The sequence below is a fragment of the Daldinia vernicosa genome (genome assembly GCF_022497035.1).
Source record: "Daldinia vernicosa strain CBS 139.73 unplaced genomic scaffold F5Y00scaffold_18, whole genome shotgun sequence".
NCBI lineage: Eukaryota > Fungi > Ascomycota > Sordariomycetes > Xylariales > Hypoxylaceae > Daldinia > Daldinia vernicosa.
The window spans coordinates 8,439-26,699 of NW_025953934.1; the positions used below are offsets into that span (position 1 = coordinate 8,439).

At 42.8% G+C, this 18,261-nt stretch overlaps 6 protein-coding genes across 6 annotated transcripts; 3 read left to right on the forward strand and 3 right to left on the reverse strand.

Moving 5' to 3' along the window:
- Window positions 1-1,708: 1,708 nt before the first annotated feature.
- Window positions 1,709-2,964, reverse strand: F5Y00DRAFT_234500 (putative short chain dehydrogenase/ reductase). The gene has a single exon (XM_048007435.1). The coding sequence runs from the start codon at window positions 2,588-2,590 to the stop codon at window positions 1,829-1,831; it is 762 nt and encodes a 253-aa protein (XP_047865616.1). The 5' UTR covers window positions 2,591-2,964; the 3' UTR covers window positions 1,709-1,828.
- Window positions 2,965-4,619: 1,655 nt separating this feature from the next.
- Window positions 4,620-6,526, reverse strand: F5Y00DRAFT_234504 (NAD(P)-binding protein). The gene has a single exon (XM_048007436.1). It carries the CDS (start codon window positions 5,853-5,855, stop codon window positions 4,722-4,724), a length of 1,134 nt encoding a protein of 377 aa, XP_047865617.1. The 5' UTR covers window positions 5,856-6,526; the 3' UTR covers window positions 4,620-4,721.
- Window positions 6,527-7,725: 1,199 nt separating this feature from the next.
- On the forward strand, window positions 7,726-9,989 carry F5Y00DRAFT_234506 (uncharacterized protein). The gene is made up of 7 exons (XM_048007437.1): window positions 7,726-7,989; window positions 8,234-8,460; window positions 8,518-8,554; window positions 8,630-8,674; window positions 8,813-8,841; window positions 8,904-9,271; window positions 9,326-9,989. Exons 2-7 carry the CDS (start codon window positions 8,281-8,283, stop codon window positions 9,792-9,794), a joined length of 1,128 nt encoding a protein of 375 aa, XP_047865618.1. The 5' UTR covers window positions 7,726-7,989; window positions 8,234-8,280; the 3' UTR covers window positions 9,795-9,989.
- A 3,099-nt stretch (window positions 9,990-13,088) lies between these two features.
- On the forward strand, window positions 13,089-14,986 carry F5Y00DRAFT_48629 (peroxisomal biogenesis factor 11). The gene is made up of 3 exons (XM_048013718.1): window positions 13,089-13,691; window positions 13,835-14,786; window positions 14,874-14,986. Exons 1-2 carry the CDS (start codon window positions 13,646-13,648, stop codon window positions 14,632-14,634), a joined length of 846 nt encoding a protein of 281 aa, XP_047865619.1. The 5' UTR covers window positions 13,089-13,645; the 3' UTR covers window positions 14,635-14,786; window positions 14,874-14,986.
- An 88-nt stretch (window positions 14,987-15,074) lies between these two features.
- Window positions 15,075-16,708, reverse strand: F5Y00DRAFT_261137 (NADH-ubiquinone oxidoreductase 51 kDa subunit mitochondrial precursor; the record flags this gene model as incomplete). Its single annotated transcript, XM_048011154.1, has 3 exons — window positions 15,075-15,247; window positions 15,307-16,294; window positions 16,355-16,708. The coding sequence occupies 3 exons, from the start codon at window positions 16,706-16,708 to the stop codon at window positions 15,075-15,077; spliced, it is 1,515 nt and encodes a 504-aa protein (XP_047865620.1).
- Window positions 16,709-17,177: 469 nt separating this feature from the next.
- Window positions 17,178-17,827, forward strand: F5Y00DRAFT_261138 (trimeric LpxA-like protein; the record flags this gene model as incomplete). Its single annotated transcript, XM_048011155.1, has 2 exons — window positions 17,178-17,576; window positions 17,639-17,827. 2 exons carry the CDS (start codon window positions 17,178-17,180, stop codon window positions 17,825-17,827), a joined length of 588 nt encoding a protein of 195 aa, XP_047865621.1.
- Window positions 17,828-18,261: the final 434 nt, after the last annotated feature.

Sequence of the window (18,261 nt, forward strand, 5' to 3'; positions counted from 1 at the left end):
GCTCTTGAAGAGAGGATATCCGAGGCTGCAGCTAGGGCCGCTGAATGGGAAGCCAAATTCAAGGAATTGGATGAAAAGCATGAACAGATAGTCAAGACGAGAAGTGATAAGATGAAAGAGTCTCTAAACAAACGCCTATCGGATTATAAGGCACAGATGGAAGAGGAAAGAGCCCAGATGAAGCAGGACATTGAAAAACTAGAGGCAGATTTCAAGCTTCGTATGGAACAAGAGCGGAAGATCTGGGAAGCAGAGCATGGCAACGCGCCCAGCGACATGAAACCGCCCGCCACCCCAGCTCGACAGAATTTTTCTACTACTCCAGCAGGAACGCCTTCAAGTTCGGCAGCGAACTTGAGCACGCTAAATGACAAAGAGATCCGGGATCTTGTGTCTACTAATGCGACGATCAAAAGTATTATTCAGAATAACATTAAAAATAAACTCGCGATCGAAACCAAGAAGGTACGCGAGGAGCAAGAGGCGTTGAAAATAGAGTGGGAGCAAAAGGTTGTTCAAGCACGAGAGCAAGCTACTGCGTTAGCTACATCGAAGAGCAACCTAAAACTCAACATGACTGAGAAGAGGGCCCAAGCTGCTGCCGTTAAGTTAGTTGTGGTGGAAACGGCCGCAAAGGAGACGCCACAGCGACCTGTTGGTGAAGTTTGGGAGATTGCGAAAGATGCAAAGCCCCCTCCGCCGGCCCCTAAGCAGCCAACTGCTACGGAATCGCAAGCTGCTTCGGCAACAGCGAACGCTGCAACGAGTATGTTCTTTCTAATACCCCAGTTGTCCGAGGAGTTGGTTCCTTTTACTAACAATCCCCTAGTTCCTAGTACCCAACCTACAAGCACGGCAACAAACTCTCAAGAACCAAAATCTGCTCCGACCAGCGGGATACCTAAGCCGGGTGCGGTTCCAAACGCTCCCGCGACTAATAATGCCTTCTCCCAGTCGGCTTCCAGGCCTCAAACCCCTTTTTCTCAAACTTCACAGAATCCCGCATCCCAGCCAGGATCGATAACTACCTCACAAACACCTGCTCAACCCTCAGCAGTATCGCAAATTCCGACAAAGGCCACCGGCCTTCCAGTGCCAACCGCGGGCATCCGCAAGCCAAGCGGACCTAACCAGGCGCGAGGTGGTGGCCGTGTTGGAACGGGAAACCGTGGGGGCCGTGGACAGGGTCGGCCCAGCTTGAATCCCTCGGTCGATAACTTTCAACCTGGAAATAAACGTCCTCGCGGCGACTCGGAAATCGGCAATGGTGCAAAGAGGCCGCGGGGGGGTGGCGGTCAGCAATAGAGACGCAGGCCGTACCGGTAGTGCGCAGTTGCTACTCCAAGTTTTAATACGCGCTGCGCTCATACTGGTACACAATCAGCAATATGGCTTGCACCTGATTAAATATCGCTCTATTATGGATTGAGGAATTCATGGATCATTTCCTGATATGTATGTCATACCTGTAACTTGAAAAGGGGTTGGCCAGGTTGGGGCCGGGACATGAAGGGCGTTAGCATTATTGTAGCTTTATTAGTGATTAGACGTACGTATGAATGGTACGCATATCTCTTTTGTGCAAATATCTTGTGTTTTCTCAATGTCACTGCTAGACAACAGTAGTACCTAAGATATGACCCGTCTAAGTTGATTCCCCATTGAAACATCAAATAAAGGGGAATAATACGATTCGGTAATAAAAGGTGCCAATAGCATAACAATAATTCGACCTACTTGTAATTCTCATTTCTAATTGGTATATCTTAGACTACCTAACCGATACATACCACTCCGGCCTTTCAGGCATTCGATACCAGTTGTTATTCTACTGAACTAAGATGCCTCCGTTTGTACTTACACAGCTTCCCGTGCTGTTAGTGTCCTTCATCAAATAGATGTACGCCTCTGCGACCTCCTCGGGAGTCCCGATTTTTCCGAGCAAGGAAGTCTTGGCCATCATGTCCACCCACCGAGCCCATTCCTCGCCGCTCTTGGTGTCAGTAGCACCAGGACTCACGAGGTTCACACGCACGGGCGCGAGGTCGAGCGCGAGACCGCGCGTGGTGCCAAAGAGCGACGCACCCCAGCCCGAGGCGACCGTCATACCCTTGACAGGTCGCTCGGCAACGCGGCCGCTCGTGAAGGTCAGCGACGACTTGTAGCTCTGGTTCACGTAGCGCGGGGCTAGCTTGGCGATGAGCAGCGGCGCTACGTAGCCGAACTGCATGCTGTCGCGCAGGTACTTCATGTTCACGTCGGCGACGGGACGCACGTCGTCCAGCGCGACGGCCGTGTACACGACGTGGTCGAGGGGACGCCCGTTGGCGTTGGTCACGTCGGAGAGCAGCTGCTCGAGGCTGGACTCGGCGTCGTCGTGGTTCACGTCGCACACGTAGCCGCGGATGCGGGCGCGGGCGCCGGGTACGACGGCATCCCGGATGGCCTCGACGGCGGCTTGGACCCGGCTCGGGTTCGACGATGCGACGGAGACGTCGAGACCCTCGGCCGCGGCGAGCTTGGCTACCGCGGCCCCGATCCCGGATGTCCCGCCGATGACTAGGAGGGTTTGGCCGGCTATCGGAGGCATGGCGGAGAGGAAGCTGGTGGGTGGAGGGTGGAGGGTGGAGTTGGAGGGAAGGGTTGAAACTGAAGTAGGGGGGGCTTTTAAGCTTGTTGCTGGACGGTGCTATTATTCATCAACCATGACTTAACTATTCTTTCTATTCAGTATGATTAACTATATAAAAAGCTATAATATATATGGACAGCGAGGGGAGGGGGAATTATATATATATATAGGAAAGGGACATGTAATTATCTCCGTGTAAGCCGTGTAAGCCGTGTAATTAATAGCCCGTCGTTAGTTAGAGAATACCTATCTTCCGAAGTGTAAGTAACTTAGGAGGTAGGAAGTAATTAACTACGCATTTACGGTCCGGAGTTGAATTCACCCAAGGCGGGCTATAAGCTGTATCCGAGACAATAGGTACGATCCGCCATCCGCCACGGCCATCTGACATATTCGCTATCGCGTTAACATTCGCTCTAGGGATGGCGGAGTTAGGATGGTTATTCGGAGTTAACAAAATAGGAGTTAAAGCAAGCCAAAGCTTTAAGGGTTAAGGGTAGTTACCATTTAAGGGGATATTTGGCGATGAAGGAATGCCTACATATCACATATCTCCTTTTTCTCCGGTTCATCAGTTCATTGTTGAATCGTTTGCAGTTCTGCATATCCTGCAACGTCGTGTTTTGCTGCCAATGCAGTGCTGATGATACCCCGCTACATTCCTAACGCCGAAGAGCTCATGGCTTTACATAGGTATCGCTTGACGAATGTTACGCAAAGGCATAGTCTTGAAGATCCTAATGGACATGCATCAGCTGATACATCATTTATGCTAATAAATCGAGTATCAACCGTAGTTGCATGTATCGTAAATGTGTAACAATATCCGCATAACCCTCATTTACCATTTCAATAGTTCATAATGGTTGTATTATACCTACTATAGTTAAAGTATATAAGTCAGGGTGCCGTCTTGTCAACTATATAGATATTGCCATTTGAGTATGGTCGTAAAACAACGTGAGGCTATCTAACGACCATTAAAACTAAACAATTACATAACAGAGCAAGTTCTCTAGGAGTATATTCATACCAGACAAGATCCAGCATTACCAGTAGGTTCATAACACGGGAGATTGGGCCTAAGGCAACATCGCGTCTCCCGCAAGGTTTCGAGATATCCTAATACAGCCTTAGGTATTGCTAATTTTGATAGTTAAAGATTATGGCTGTATGTTAAACTCGACGAAACTTGTGAGCGTCTATTCGAGGATATTACCATATCTGAGAAGACTAAAACTGTTCTTAGGCATCGTCAATATTCTAGGTGGGGTTTCACAAAGGGTATGCTTGTTCATTTGGCGTGCCGCCTGTCGCCTATCGTCTGTCGTCTATCGTCTATCGTGTAAATAACGGCGGTCGGAAATACCATATGGAAATTGCTGACAAGCTAGTACCAATCCGTATACGGGACTCGTGGCTACTGTCTTGGCCGGCGACACCGAGGAGATGGTCGTGGACACGTGGTTGTAAGGGTCCAAGAAGTAGTGTAGATCCAAATATGCGTCGCGTCCCAGCACGTGGATTTGTATTCATGCCTGAATCTGATACATATATATCAACCTGACACTAAGACATACAATCAGGGTTTTAGTTTCTGGTCAGGCATAACTCCACGAAAATCAGAAACGAGACCCACGAGGCTCGAGCTACTGGTGAAGTTCGGCCGGACGAAAGGGTGTGGCCCGTGGGCGAACTATCAGATCTCGAGATTAATTAGCCAAGATACCTACCTATGTACCTACATATTGTACATTGAAATATGCACAGACGACGATCAGTTGAACCAGACAGAACTCTTTTACAGATACGTTACTATGTACATGCTTTCGTAATTGAGCTGGTAAGTCAGTGCACACGAGAAATTGATCGAGAACCCTGGAGTGAACCTCATATTAATCGAAAACTACCTGGGTAGGTTAGGTTAGGTTAGGTACCTACTCAAGGTATTTCTATAGTTATCCTAGTAGGTAGCAATGTGAAGACATGTTGAAATATTATCTGGTAGTTACTATGTATTTGAGCTAGGAAGAGGCCAGCATTATCCTATGAAATATGGTATATCTATATTTTGTAGCAGCCTCTAATTCTAAACAATGAGCTTGGTGAGCAGCTTGCCCTGGTTTCCGCCCGTGAACAGCCGCATCCATATCTCGGGCTGCTCCTCGATCTTGGCCTCTACTGTAGTCTGGCTGTTCTGCAGCTTGATTCTACCGTCCGCCGCAGCGCCGATGAGATCCTTAAGGATAGCAGGAGCCTTGTCTAGGTAGTCCAGCATGATAAATCCGCGGATGTTGATCCTCATGGAGACGACCTCGAACCAGTTCTTCAGAGACATGGGCTCGTCCGAGTTGTACCCGCTGACTGCGCCGCACACGGCAATGTTGCCGTTCTTCTTCATGCGCGTCAACATGGCATCCAACACGTGGCCCCCCACATTGTCCAAGTATACGTCAACCTCATCTGGCGTCGCGGCCTTTAGCTCCTCTACGAAAGTCGGGCTCTTGTAGTTGATGCACGCGTCGGCACCGAGCTGCTCCCGTACCCAGGTGCACTTCTCATCCGAACCAGCAATACCAATAACACGCTTAGCACCCAGAAGCACTTTCGCAATCTGCACGGCCATGCATCCCGTAGCACCAGCAGCCGCAGACACCACAACCGTGTCTCCGGCCTTTACACCTCCGGCGTAAGCCAGGCCGGTGTATGCCGCAAGTCCGGATGCGCCGAACGCACCAAGGTAATGGGTAAGAGGCAGGTTATTGGGCAAAGGAGCCAGAGGTTGCGAAGTAGCGGCGTCGAGGATGACGAGCTCGCTCCAAGTGCCGAGGTGGAAATCCATAACCAGATCTCCGGCTTTGTGATTCGGTGCCGCGGACTCGATTACCTCGGCAATAATGCCCGATCGCATAGGCGACCCCACAGGGACCGTGGGCACGTAGAAGCGCTCGGGCGCGACTGTGCTCTGGATGAAATTGCGGAGGCCGGTGTCGTTGGAGAAATATCGCACCTTGCACAGGAGTTGGCCTTCCTTCAGCTGCGGCAGCGTCGTCGTCTGTAATTTGAATGTTGCGTCGGGGCCGGAGAGCACCGGAGCACCCGTGGGCTTCGAAGCGAGGATCCACTGCTTCGTGGTGTAAGTGGTTGGTGTTGATGATGCCATGGTTGATGATATTTGATGGTTAGTTATTGTAGAATATGTTCTTTTTACTTGCACTCTCATCGCCTTGATACTTATATAAAGATTACCTTTGCCTCGTCTCGCCCAAATTTAGTATAATTCTCCGAATGTTCACCGCCTTAAATAGTTCCATATTTCCGGTCATCCCGTCATCTCCATCATCTATGTGACTTAGTCAACTCACCGTCTTCGAATTTCCAACTGTTGGCCACAAATAATGGTATACTAGCAACTTGTTAAGGCGCAACTGGCTGCTAAAAAATAGATAAGGCGCGGAATAAGAGCAAATCCGGAGAAGTTGACCGACTAATGGCTAGGCGCTTTATCCACTTGCATCGAGACGCCCCCTTTATGCCCTCTTTTAAAGATGGTAGATGCTACCGGCAGATGCTACTATATTACTCACAGCTAAACATATATAGGCTTCTACTATTCCGCGAGAAGAAGCTATAATGTCTCTCAGTATGTCTCTCAGTATGGGTACGATAACCCAGCTGCGGTGTTGACTTTGTTCTTCTTGCCTAGGTATAATCTTGCCTATAAGTAGTAACGAGTTCGTTCATACTGCAAGGTTTACCTAGTCGCAGAACTGTCATCGGACGCAATCATAGCATCCAATAAGGTTTCTAGACATAAGAGGAGTATGTATGTTAATTAGTCCCTCATTTGGCTATTTTAGCTGGTCTGCTTGGCTTTTCGCAGCCATTGAATCAGATATCACGGATAGATACCTATATATTCAGTAGGAAATCCTGGGGTCATCTTGGTATTTAATTTTTATTATTCAGGCCATAACGAATGTATACATGGGATGCTTGTCTCATGAAAAATATTTTCTTGCTAAACATTATAATTAACGCCTGATAATCATAGGGTTTTCTGTCTCTAGTGAAGCCAAAACACGTCGAGTGCCGTGATGATGGCTCCTTCATGCCGTAGCGCCGTAGCAGGGAATATGGCAAGTTGCGTATCCACACCTGTCACACTAACTCTATAGCGTCTGAGCGTATCCGCTTAGTTTGAGTTATTCGAGCTAGCTATGAGCTAGTCGTTATCTAGTGTGTTTATGTAAGTCTCAACGGGAACTTCCAATTAGTTGCCTCTTCTGTTCGGCTTTACTAACGGAAACTTTGGCCGCGCCAGCACCTGAGCAGCATTCTAGTCTAGTCTCTCTACCGGTAGCCCGGGCGAGCTAAAATAGAGCCTCTTGTGAAATTTGAACTAATACAAAAAGGGACCGGCGCATTTGCTGCTTACGAAAAAAATCATCTTAAGGAATACTAACTCGAATACTAACTCCGGGTTTTCCATGTTACAAAAAATGCCTAATTCGTCTTAGAATGCTTCTCGCCGTTTGATAGACTAAGACTACTACATATATGGTCTAGCGGGTAAAATGTCGCGACTAGCTTCACCGAGGATAGCTTCATATTGACCGCTGTCTGCTTTATGTCACAATGTAACAGTGGAGGGGCTAGCGCAACTCTTTTCTTGTTTACTTGACAAGCATTCCGACTCGTATCGTAATCTATCTCTATCTCTACATACATAATAGTACCTACATATGTGAGCATATTCTTACCCGCATGAACCTGCATGCGAAAACTGCCAAGTAGTCTTTTGGCCAATCTAAATAATTAATATGAAGGCCCCTCTTTGGGTTTACCAGTCGGAGATTTTTGCGATATAAAGGGGCTCCTAGTAGCCTTGCGCCCCGGAATGAACTCCGTAAAGTAGGTTGTCTGTATTTTTGCTTTCCTATGTTCTACATAGTACGTAGGTAGAATTGCGTGTCGTATGTTAATGGCAAGGGTATATATACACTATGGATGGGGGATATGCTAGAGTCTCAGGAACAGCACTAGATAGATCTTGTCTCCCGGTAGTTGTCAGCATAATTACCTACTTAAAATACCCTATATCTGTAGCATATATACTTGAGTAGCATGCTTCCATCCTTTCTGCTCGAATCTTAAATTTGACTAAACTATAACTATCTGATTGTTAGGTATAACTACTTCAGAATCGCCATTCGTTTATAAATAAGTCTTATATCAGGGCTGGAACTTGGTCTATCTACCGGATCTATCGTTCAGTATACGGTATTGCGACTATTCCATGAAACAGAACCTGGGACGTCTATTACATACATAGGATCCTGCTATGTTAAATCAACGTAAGAGTTTTCAATTCAACGACCACCACTTGAGTAGAGTCTAGACAGGGGAAAGAGGCAGGCATTTGAGAGAATTACGGGGCGCCAACACCGACGGGAAAGGCCTATGTAACCCTAGGGCTCTCCAGGTTTATTTAACATTCGATTTCGATTGGGCCACACCCTGGATACTGGATACTCCCCATTCTAGAAAACTGTCGTTACTATGTATTAATATAAAGAAGATCGCTTACCATCGCTCCAGGTTAGAAACTGACTATATTCTTCTTTTTCGGGTTTTGATCAATCAACATGTCGTCGGTCAATGCGATTCCCCATGTCTACATGCCTGTACTAGGCTTCGTGAAAGCTGAACTCGTCATCAATTGTGTTTTGGTCTTGCTGGTTTTGGCGACTGTCACGTTAAGAGTTATAGGACGACTCAATGGACCGGGACTGGGTTGGGATGATTATATGGTTATCTTCGCGACGGTTTGTTCCTCCTCCTCCTATCTATGCGCTACAGCCAATATTCTGACTGGTTTATAGCCTTTAGGTGTCGGCATGTTAGTATGCCAAGGCCTTTGTAAGTTTTTTCTGTCTTATTTGAATTCAATCCTCAATGATATGAGAAGGGAAGCGGGCTGACAATTTGACCTAGTTGCGCCTGTAGGAAATGGCTACAATTTGCCCGAACATCCAGAACGTAAGTCATACGTAAAATTACGGAGTTGACTCCCACCACTTGACCTCCTTTTTGTTCTCGATACATCGGCCGTAAAGTCTGAGATCTTCGAAACTCGAGTTAATTAGGTACAATACTAACTTCTGGACCATTCACTAGTTGCGGCTAATATTCCATTTATCCTTCAAGTACGAGCTTCATCAACGTTCAACTGACTTCCACATATCAAGTTTTACTTACACTCTACTAGTTGACATTTTGTATGCAAGTTATATATGTCACCCTCTTAGCATCAGTAAAAGCGAGCATGCTGTTCTTCTTCCTGCGCGTTTTCGCCACCCCTTTCATGCAACGCGCTGCCCAGATCTGTTTGGGATTCGTGGCGGCCTGGCTCGTATCCTATCTCGCCTCCTGCATTTTCCTCTGCACTCCCATCTCGGGACAGTGGACTGGTATCGGCAAATGTGGTGCATATATCCCCATGATTCAATCTTTGATTGTGACAAACGCTATCGGAGATATTGTCATCATGGCGCTCCCAATGAAGATTATCTGGTCTTTACAAACGCGAACGACTGATAAGATTGGAATCACTTCATGCTTCGCGTTGGGTATTGCGTAAAGCTCCCTCTTCCCCTAATCTACGAGGTTTCTTGCTAACAGTAGTTCAAGCTGTGTTATTTGTGCCGTCTTCCGAGTGATATACATTTCCACAGTGGATCTGAACAGCAATATCACAGGCACAATGCCTACCACGGTTTTCCTCTTCATCCTGGAGCCCAACCTGGCTATTCTCTGCGTCAGCATCCCGATGCTTCGACCGTTCTGGGTGAGATATAAGGAAAGCACTCGCGGCGCCTCCAAGTTGCGTGAATATTCGGATGTGCAGACTATCGGAGGATCTAAAGGCATGAAAAATTCCGGCCAAAGAAGCAAGAACGCGAACACCTTGACGGACACTATGAACATGACAACTTGGGAGATGGACGACTACAACAACCAGGAGGCGGGTAAGTTCGATGGTACGACAGCTACGTACGGCGATGAGTCTGGGTCAGAGAAGAACTTGACCACGTCTACCCAGTCACCAGGAAAGAACGCGATCGCCGTTGAGACGAAATGGACTGTCACTCGGAACTAAAAGTTGGGATGGATTGTTATCTTTTAAAGGGGGGCATAGATGAAAACTTCGATAGGTAACAGCATAGCGAATGTTAGAAAGAAAAAAAAAAGGCTCAGCAATAGCCACACACCAACTACACTCGGTACGATTATTTAATTACAAGCCTGCGCTATCCAGATTAATAATAAATTTATGGTTGAATTGATGTACGCAAAACATTTCTAACTTGGATGAGTCTTAAGAGGCTCTTCTTGTCTATGGAGAATATGACCGCTCATTTATCCGCCTATGCTGGCCATGGCTCCCATCATTGGAACGCGAGCTTCTTTAGGAGCATTGTAACAAAAATATTATGGTTTATTCCTTATTTGACGCTCATTATACCGATATAAACCCCGTAACCATTTAATTGTTTGGACCGTATTCACACCACCATCTTACCATGGTAAGGCCTATAACGATTCTATAACGATCTGTCAGACAGGGACTCAAACGAGAATCAGGTTATAGATTCAGGGGCTTTAGGATCGTCTGAGCCGGGAATGTGTATACACTAGTACGATTGGATGTAAGTGGGAAAGGGGTTTCCATTCCACCGGATCGAGCGAAGCTTGGTATCCGGGGTCTTGGTACCCACAAACCGATCCTTGGGACTGCTTCCACGATAATAAATGGCGGGACTATAATCATGGTTTCAAATGCTTAACTAGTTGATATCCGTCAACTCCGACGACGATGAATGCAACATTGCGAACCGTGCGAATGATATGGAGAAGGGGTCTGGGGGTATACTACCCCTGTTTGAAATCGGAGAACGAAGTAGTCAACAATAAATATCGCATTCAGATTTCCAATGTCTGGGTAGCCCATAATATACAATTTACAATAGTCACTTTTTTTAAAAGAAAAATCGGGAAAATAGATAAAGTTAATAAATATATTAATTGGTTTTTTAAGAATAAAATAATATAAGGTGGATTACTTTTATACGCGTATACTTTATAACGCGTTACGTAATTTTTATTAATTAAAAAAACGTAATTAATCCATTTATTAATTTAATTTTTTATATAATAAAACTTTTTTATTATAATTATTAAAATTTTTTTATATTATTAAATTTTTTAATTTTTTTTTTTTTAATAATATATAATTTTTAATTTAATTTTATATAATAATTATTATTTATAACGTTAAAAATAAACGGTTTATTTATAATGTGTTATAATATTATTAAATTAATTATTATTATATTAATCGATATATAAAAAATATATTAACCCGAATAAACTTTAATAAAGTTTATTAAAAGTTATTTAAAATTTAAAAAAACTATTTAATTTATTAAATTATTATATAAAAAATTTTAAGTTATATATTATTATATTTTAAATTTAAACTATTTATTTAATATTTTTTTTTATATAACGGTATATATTTAAATTTTAAAAAAAATTAATATATTAATTTTTTACATTATTATTTTAAAATTAAAAATATTAAAAATCGTATTATAAATTATAAACATTTAAATAATATTATAATTAAATTATTAAATAAATTATTTACTTAATTAAAAATTTTTAAAATAACTATTATTTTATTAATTTTTCATATAAACGTTAATAAATTTAAATTAATAAAAAACGTTAAAAATAATTATTTAATATTTAATAAAATTTACTGTAAATATATTTTTTTTAAAAATCTATTAAAATGTAAATAAATTATAATAATAATTATTATAATAATTATAAATATAATATTATTATTATTAATAATTTTTAACGGTATAAATATATAATAATAATAATTTTTTAATAAAAAAAATTAACCGTATAAAATTTAATATTTTATTATATTTATTAACAATTAAATAAATAATAATATTGTTTTTAAATAATTTAAAAAAATATATATATTAAATATTAAATTAAAAAATTTTATATAATAACGTTTATTTATATTTAATAATTATAATAATTATATAAATAATAAATTTATATAAAAATATCTTTTAAATAAAATATATATTTTTTTTTTTTAATTTATACATTTTATATATTTTAACCTTTTAATATAAATATATTTATTATTTTTAAACGTTTTTTTTAATTTTATTTACATATATAATTATTTAAATAATTTTTATAAAATATAAATAAAAAAAACTTTTTTTAAATACTTTTTTATATATAATTAATAATAATAAAATTTAAATATATTAATATTAAATAAAAAATATTAAATTTATAATTAATTTTACGGTTAAAACCTTAAAAAAACTTATATTTAACCTTTAAAATAATTTTTAAAAATATTTTCTTTTAAATTTTATTATTTATAACTTTAAACTTTATTAATTTTATTATAATATTAATTAAATTAAACGTTATTACACTTAAATTATTATAAAATATAAAAGATTTTTAATTAAAATTTTTTTTATTTACCCTTTTTTTTAATACGTTTATTACGTAATTATTATTTTAAAAATTTAATAAAACTTTTAATAATTAAATAAATAATTTTATAACCGTAAAATTTTAAATTAAACAATTAATAATTACGTTAAAAAAAATAAAATTTAAAAAATATTATAAAATTATTTTAAATTTAAATAAAAAATTTATACATATAAAAAATATAAAAAAAATTAAAATAAATTTAAAATTACATTTAACGAAAAAATAAATTAATACATTAATAAAAATAAAATTAAAATAGTAAAAAATTAATTAAAATAATAATAAATTAATATAAAATTATATTAAAATTATAATAATAAAATTTAAATTAAAATATAAAAATAATAAAGAAAATATAAATAAATAAATATAAATAATTATATTAATAATAATTTTAAATTTACGTGACGCGTTATAAAATATACGCGTATAAAAATAATCCACTTTATATTATAAATAACTTTCGGTTATTTTTACTAATATAATCGTTAACTAATTATTTAAGAAGGTTAATAAAATCAAAATGCCAAGACTGTGCCATCAATTTTCTCTTTAAGCGGCCTATGTAAGTACAGCTATTACTCGACGAAACAACCGTAAAGCAAAAATTAAAAAAGGGTAAAGCAACAAATACTTCTCACCGTGTCTAAGTAATACTCAACTAATATTAAAATTTCTTAATCACACATATTGAACAGTATTCGGTTACATATTACTAGGTAATTATATTTGATGTCTTTGGCACATAGTACCTATTACTTGAGCAAGATGAAGCGAGGGGATTATTTAACGAATAGGTACGTCCAAAGAATACGGAGAGGGGCAAGATTTATAGACGGATTAACTGGAGAAAAAGGGTGAAAGTAAAGATGATATTAAAGCCTTATATTTCAGCTTTGAGCTGACGGTTTAGGGAGTTAGTTTTCACTCTTTATGTTTAGGAAATCAATATATTGTGTGAAGAAAAGGGGGCTTGTTATTCCAACCACCATGCGGATATGAATAATACGTGTATTTGCAATCTGCCCAGCCTTCGACGGGATTGAACTTTTGGCTCAAGGGTAAGCCGTGTTTATAGAGGTAGCTAGGAGGTAGAAAATAGATATAGAATATAGAATATCTATGCGGAATTATGTAAGATGCAAGATATTCCGTACCTGTGAAGGAGACCTATACTTGAACAAGAAACCCGCAGTAGGTGCGGGTCCGTAAAGCCGACCCGACCCAACAAACCGCCCGCGTCCGCGCTCGGAGTAACAGGTACCTAGAAGTATCCCTTTTCAACAATGTTTTATAAGCCAAATCTTCCCATTCACCTCCCTTAGATACATGGGTATTCTTCAACTCACCAAGCCTTGATCCAGCTCGATTAAATAGAGGCTGGCCATACATACCGTTAAGATGTCGCTTAAATTTGAACAATTTATAAAATTCACGACCGATTCAGGTATGATCTGATACTTTCCGGCGGACTTGGTCGCCGAACCAAGAAGATAGCTTTCATATCATATCCCACGAACCTTACATCCTTTTTTATAACTGAGTCAAATCTCATATCTCTTCGTCGAGTTAACTAACATCAATCTACAGTCGGTCTGGAAAGGACTTTCCGCCTGTTCCAATCCATCGTGCAGATCCTCTCAAACTTCACCCTTCCCTTTAACGTGCTCCTCCAGGTCTTCATTCTCACAACAGAGAAAGCCCCCTCCCCCGCAGCGACCCGCGTCGTCCTGAAGGGTCTCAACCAGCGTCTGGGGCTCGCCCGGCGTTTCTTCCGGCTATTCCGCTTCTTGGACTCGTTCAACGCGGCGCAGAAGCTCTCCTCCAAGCTCTCCGCCGCTCAGGGCCAGAAAGGAACCGCAGCACCGCGCGGATTCCTGTCCCAAGTGCACCCGTGGATCGATGTCTTCTCGAAGACGTTCATGGGAATGTATCTACTGCTGGAAGCCAGCACGATGGTAGACGCGCTGCAAGTCCCCGGGCTAGCAATCTGGACGGCCGAGCGGGAACGCACTATCACAGTCGAGGGCCAGAGGTTCTGGCTGTTTTCCCTGGTCTGTAGCGCCGTGTACAACATCCTGGAAATATCCTTCACGCTCTCTTCCGCGCCGCCGCCCGCCCCAGCTGAAAAAGCAGCAGCCTCTTCCGAGAAAAAGGCGGCAAGTCGGGAAAAGCGCAAGCAGGAGCCGAAGCAGGAGATCACGACCAAGGTGTACAAGCTGGGCCGCGGTGCCACGGCTAGCATTCTTGACATTGTCCTACCGGGCAGCGTGGTTGGCTGGATCAAAGCCGACCCTGGTACCGTTGGTATAGCTATGTTCGCAACGACCATCTTGACAAGTATGGACGTGTGGGAGAGGTGTGGACGAGAAGTCGTAGGGAGTCAGTAGGTCCGGGGTAGCGGACCTCGACGCTCATCATATCCCTTTGGTGAATTTGAAGAGCGCTTCTATAACTGTTTTGGATAACTATCATGCTTAGTCAACTCGAATAGGATTGTTGGGTAGACTCACGACGTATTGTTGAACGAAGTTATGAGATCATGAAAAGGGTTAGACTGGGATTAGAACTCGTATGAATGCCTTAGACATATGTATATGAATGACAAGTATTAAGACATTATACTCACAATTTCTTATTAATTTGAATTACTTGATAAAAATTGAGTGTCACTAGTAGGTACCTAGGAATATCTAGGAATTGAGTGCTGCCTCTGTGCGGATATGTACAAAGTAACGAGTATTTGTGGTGTACAACGTGGTTGAGTATTTCTCTAACCCTTCGCATTACGCCATCTAGCACTATAGTATAACAGGTGATCCGCTTGAGTCTATTGGCCAGGGGCAATAAGCTTGCCTTGTGCTCGAGCATTAGGCTCCCATCCACCAGCCAGAGCTTGTTGACCACCGTGTTCCGCTGCATACTTCTGCATCCTCGCCTGCAGCTCGGGTCTAAAGTGGCGGATAAGGCCCTGGATGGGCCAGGCAAACGCCTCGCCGAGAGCTATCAAGAAATCAGTATCACCCTTGATAAATTAGCGAATGATTGTGAGAACGACTTACCGCAGATCGTGTGTCCTTCGACTTGTTTCGTTAATTCTTGCAACATATCAATCTCCCGCTCGCGACCTATTCCCTTCTCGAAGCGGCTCATGATTTGCTCAGTCCACTTGCTACCCTCACGGCACGGCGTGCACTGTCCACAAGACTCGTGTCGGTAGAAATGACTTAGTCGGGAAATGGCTCGGACGACGTCGGCGCTCTTGTCCATGACAATGACGGCAGCAGTACCGAGACCAGATTGGCTGTCCTTAAGAGCGTCGAAGTCCATTAGTTGGTCATCACATACGCTCTTAGGGAGAATAGGAGTAGACGAGCCACCAGGAATGATGGCAAGTAGATTGTCCCAACCACCCCTGACGCCACCGCAGTGCTTCTCGATGAGTTCACGCAGGGGAATGCTCATCTCTTCCTCGACGGTCGCGGGATTGTTGACGTGGCCGGAAACACAGAAGAGCTTCGTTCCTTGGTTTCGCTCGCGACCAAAAGAAGCAAACCAGCTACCTCCTCTCCTACAAATCGTGGGAGCGACAGCAACAGTCTCGACGTTGGCAACGGTAGATGGGCAGCCGAATACACCCACAGCGGCCGGGAACGGAGGCTTTAGACGAGGCTTGCCGGGTTTGCCCTCCAGTGACTCGATTAATGACGTCTCCTCACCACAGACATATGCACCAGCACCGCGGTGTATGTATACGTCAAAATCGTATCCGGAGCCGCAGGCATTTTTACCGATTAATCCATCGGCGTAGGCTTCGTTGATGGCCCGTTGTAAGACGGCAGCTTCGAGGATGAACTCTCCACGAATATAAATATAAGCAGCGGTGGCGTTCATGGCTCGGCCGGCAACTAGACATCCTTCAATAAGCTTGTGGGGGTCCTTTCGCATAATCTCTCGGTCTTTGCAGGTGCCAGGCTCGCCTTCATCGGCGTTGACAACCAGGTATCGGGGTTTTGTGTCCTTATCCCAATCCTTGAAGTTCATAAACGACTGCGCCGCGCCAGTAATTAGCGATTATCTTCTGGTGGGAGTTGTGATAATCCGACATACCCATTTTAAACCAGAAGGGAAACCAGCTCCTCCTCTACCTCGTAGGCCCGAAGCCTTAATCTCACCAATGATCCAGTCGTGGCCCTTCAAAATGATTTCCTTCGTCTTGTGCCAATCTCCCATCTTCTTAGCCGATTTTAAATCGGGGGGGTAACGGCCGTAGAGGTTCTGGAATATGCGGTCTTGGTCCTTAAGGCCGCCATATGTTCGTTTCGGGGTTCCATCCTGGACGGTCGCGAAACTTCGGTTCTGCTGGGACGTGGACTGTTGCGGTAATCTGGAGCAGGATGGTAGAGCGACACGCGATAGGGCCTTCGCGGACGCTGCCGACGGCGCGGTAGTCCTGGACAGCATCTTGAAGGTGTTTGGTTGCTCAATTGAGCAGAGGGAGTGGAGAGACCGAATGGCAACGGAGAGGGATTCGTAGGTTTTGTCGTAGAAAAGGTAACTAAAGTAAAGTGAGGCCTTTGAATAGAAATGACTGGCATGTGATTGGTTCGGGACATCTGGAGGCGGGTCTACCGTCTGTGGCGATCACCTTAGCCTTAAGGTTTTTGGTGTGGCTGAATGGCTGAGTAATGAGGTCATGTCTTTGCCTTTATCTAATGTTCTGCTGCTTTATCGTCATGCGTCACGTTTAATGCTAATACTGGGTTTGTGCATATCAAGATAATCACTGATAAGCATATTTCATGTGTCAGGTACATACGTACAGTATTATTGATCATCTTCCAAACAAATCCTATTTATGCCGCCATGAGTTTGAGCCCATCAATACTCTCGACGTCGATGCACCACCCTACACGACCCATATGGGAGCAATATGTCATCCTCTAAACGCCAGTCAATCGTTCCGCGTGTCCAGTCCGGTCCGAAAGCTCCCGTCAACTTCTCTTCGTCAATCACAATAGCTGATTCTGCCCTTCTGGCAGGAAACCACACCATCAACATCAGCTCAGAGACGGTCATACATCCTCGAGCAAAGTTAGATTCTTCTAATGGAAGAATCACGATTGGTCGGAGATGTATCGTCCACGAACGAACAAGCATTGGGGCAACCTCTGCAGATCCGACTCCTAGCGAGTCACGCGACGGCGTAGTGGTTAGCGACTATGTGACTATCGAAGTTGGTGTAGTGCTCGAGTCCGGCGGCACAATGATTGGCGAAGGATGTATGGTTGGCGTAGGCTGCAGAGTAGGCAAGGGAGCGAGGCTGGGGAAGGTGAGTTCATCTTATATTCATCTCATATAGCTATGGTAAGTCGAGCGTTAACGGTGGAAAAGCACTGCACCTTAACGCCTCACAGCGTTATAAAGCCTTGGGAGATAGTGCCAGACTTTACAGTCGTATACTCGAATGGGACGAGACGGACTGATAAACGTGGCGTCACGGATTTAAAGAACAAGGCACAAGCGCGTCAGATCGAAGTGCTAAGGAGACTGATACCCAGCAATCCCGCCAAGTTCCAATGATCTTGATCTTGTTAGACACCTTTAGTTCTGATTCGACATGGCCTATTCAATGATACCCTCTTAAGTTTATTCACCTCATATCGTCAATGATATAATCCATCGCTTCACCTTCGACGAAAGTAGCGTAACTAAATTTAAAACCGTACCCTGTTTCATAGAGACGGCATATTTGAAAAGAGGCCGAAGAGGTTGTCAAAGATCACGAGGTTAGAATATCGTAAGTACCTCCTAGCAGAGAACCCACCGGGACGGTATGGAAGCGAGAGGTAGTCAATCTACTGATATACAGGATAGCAATGAAAGGGCTGGCAACCCAAGCTTGGATACCTGGGTATTCATGGATAGAAGCTAGTCGTACTCTGCTCGCATTTCGCCGCCTCGATTATTATTTGAAGTGAATGTTACATCTATCAATTCCCTATAAGGTGCATCAT

What these genes read in the sequence shown, in the direction of transcription:
- F5Y00DRAFT_234506 (XM_048007437.1), top strand. Translation starts at nt 8,281, where the DNA reads ATGTCGTCGGTCAATGCGATTCCCCATGTCTACATGCCTGTACTAGGC. An exon ending in ATATGGTTATCTTCGCGACG is followed by an intron (nt 8,461 to 8,517) that starts GTTTGTTCCTCC and finishes ACTGGTTTATAG; the next exon opens with CCTTTAGGTGTCGGCATGTT. An exon ending in ATATTCCATTTATCCTTCAA is followed by an intron (nt 8,842 to 8,903) that starts GTACGAGCTTCA and finishes ACACTCTACTAG; the next exon opens with TTGACATTTTGTATGCAAGT.
- F5Y00DRAFT_48629 (XM_048013718.1), top strand. Translation starts at nt 13,646, where the DNA reads ATGTCGCTTAAATTTGAACAATTTATAAAATTCACGACCGATTCAG. An exon ending in AAAATTCACGACCGATTCAG is followed by an intron (nt 13,692 to 13,834) that starts GTATGATCTGAT and finishes ATCAATCTACAG; the next exon opens with TCGGTCTGGAAAGGACTTTC.
- F5Y00DRAFT_234504 (XM_048007436.1), bottom strand. Translation starts at nt 5,855, where the DNA reads ATGAGAGTGCAAGTAAAAAGAACATATTCTACAATAACTAACCATCAA.
- F5Y00DRAFT_234500 (XM_048007435.1), bottom strand. Translation starts at nt 2,590, where the DNA reads ATGCCTCCGATAGCCGGCCAAACCCTCCTAGTCATCGGCGGGACATCC.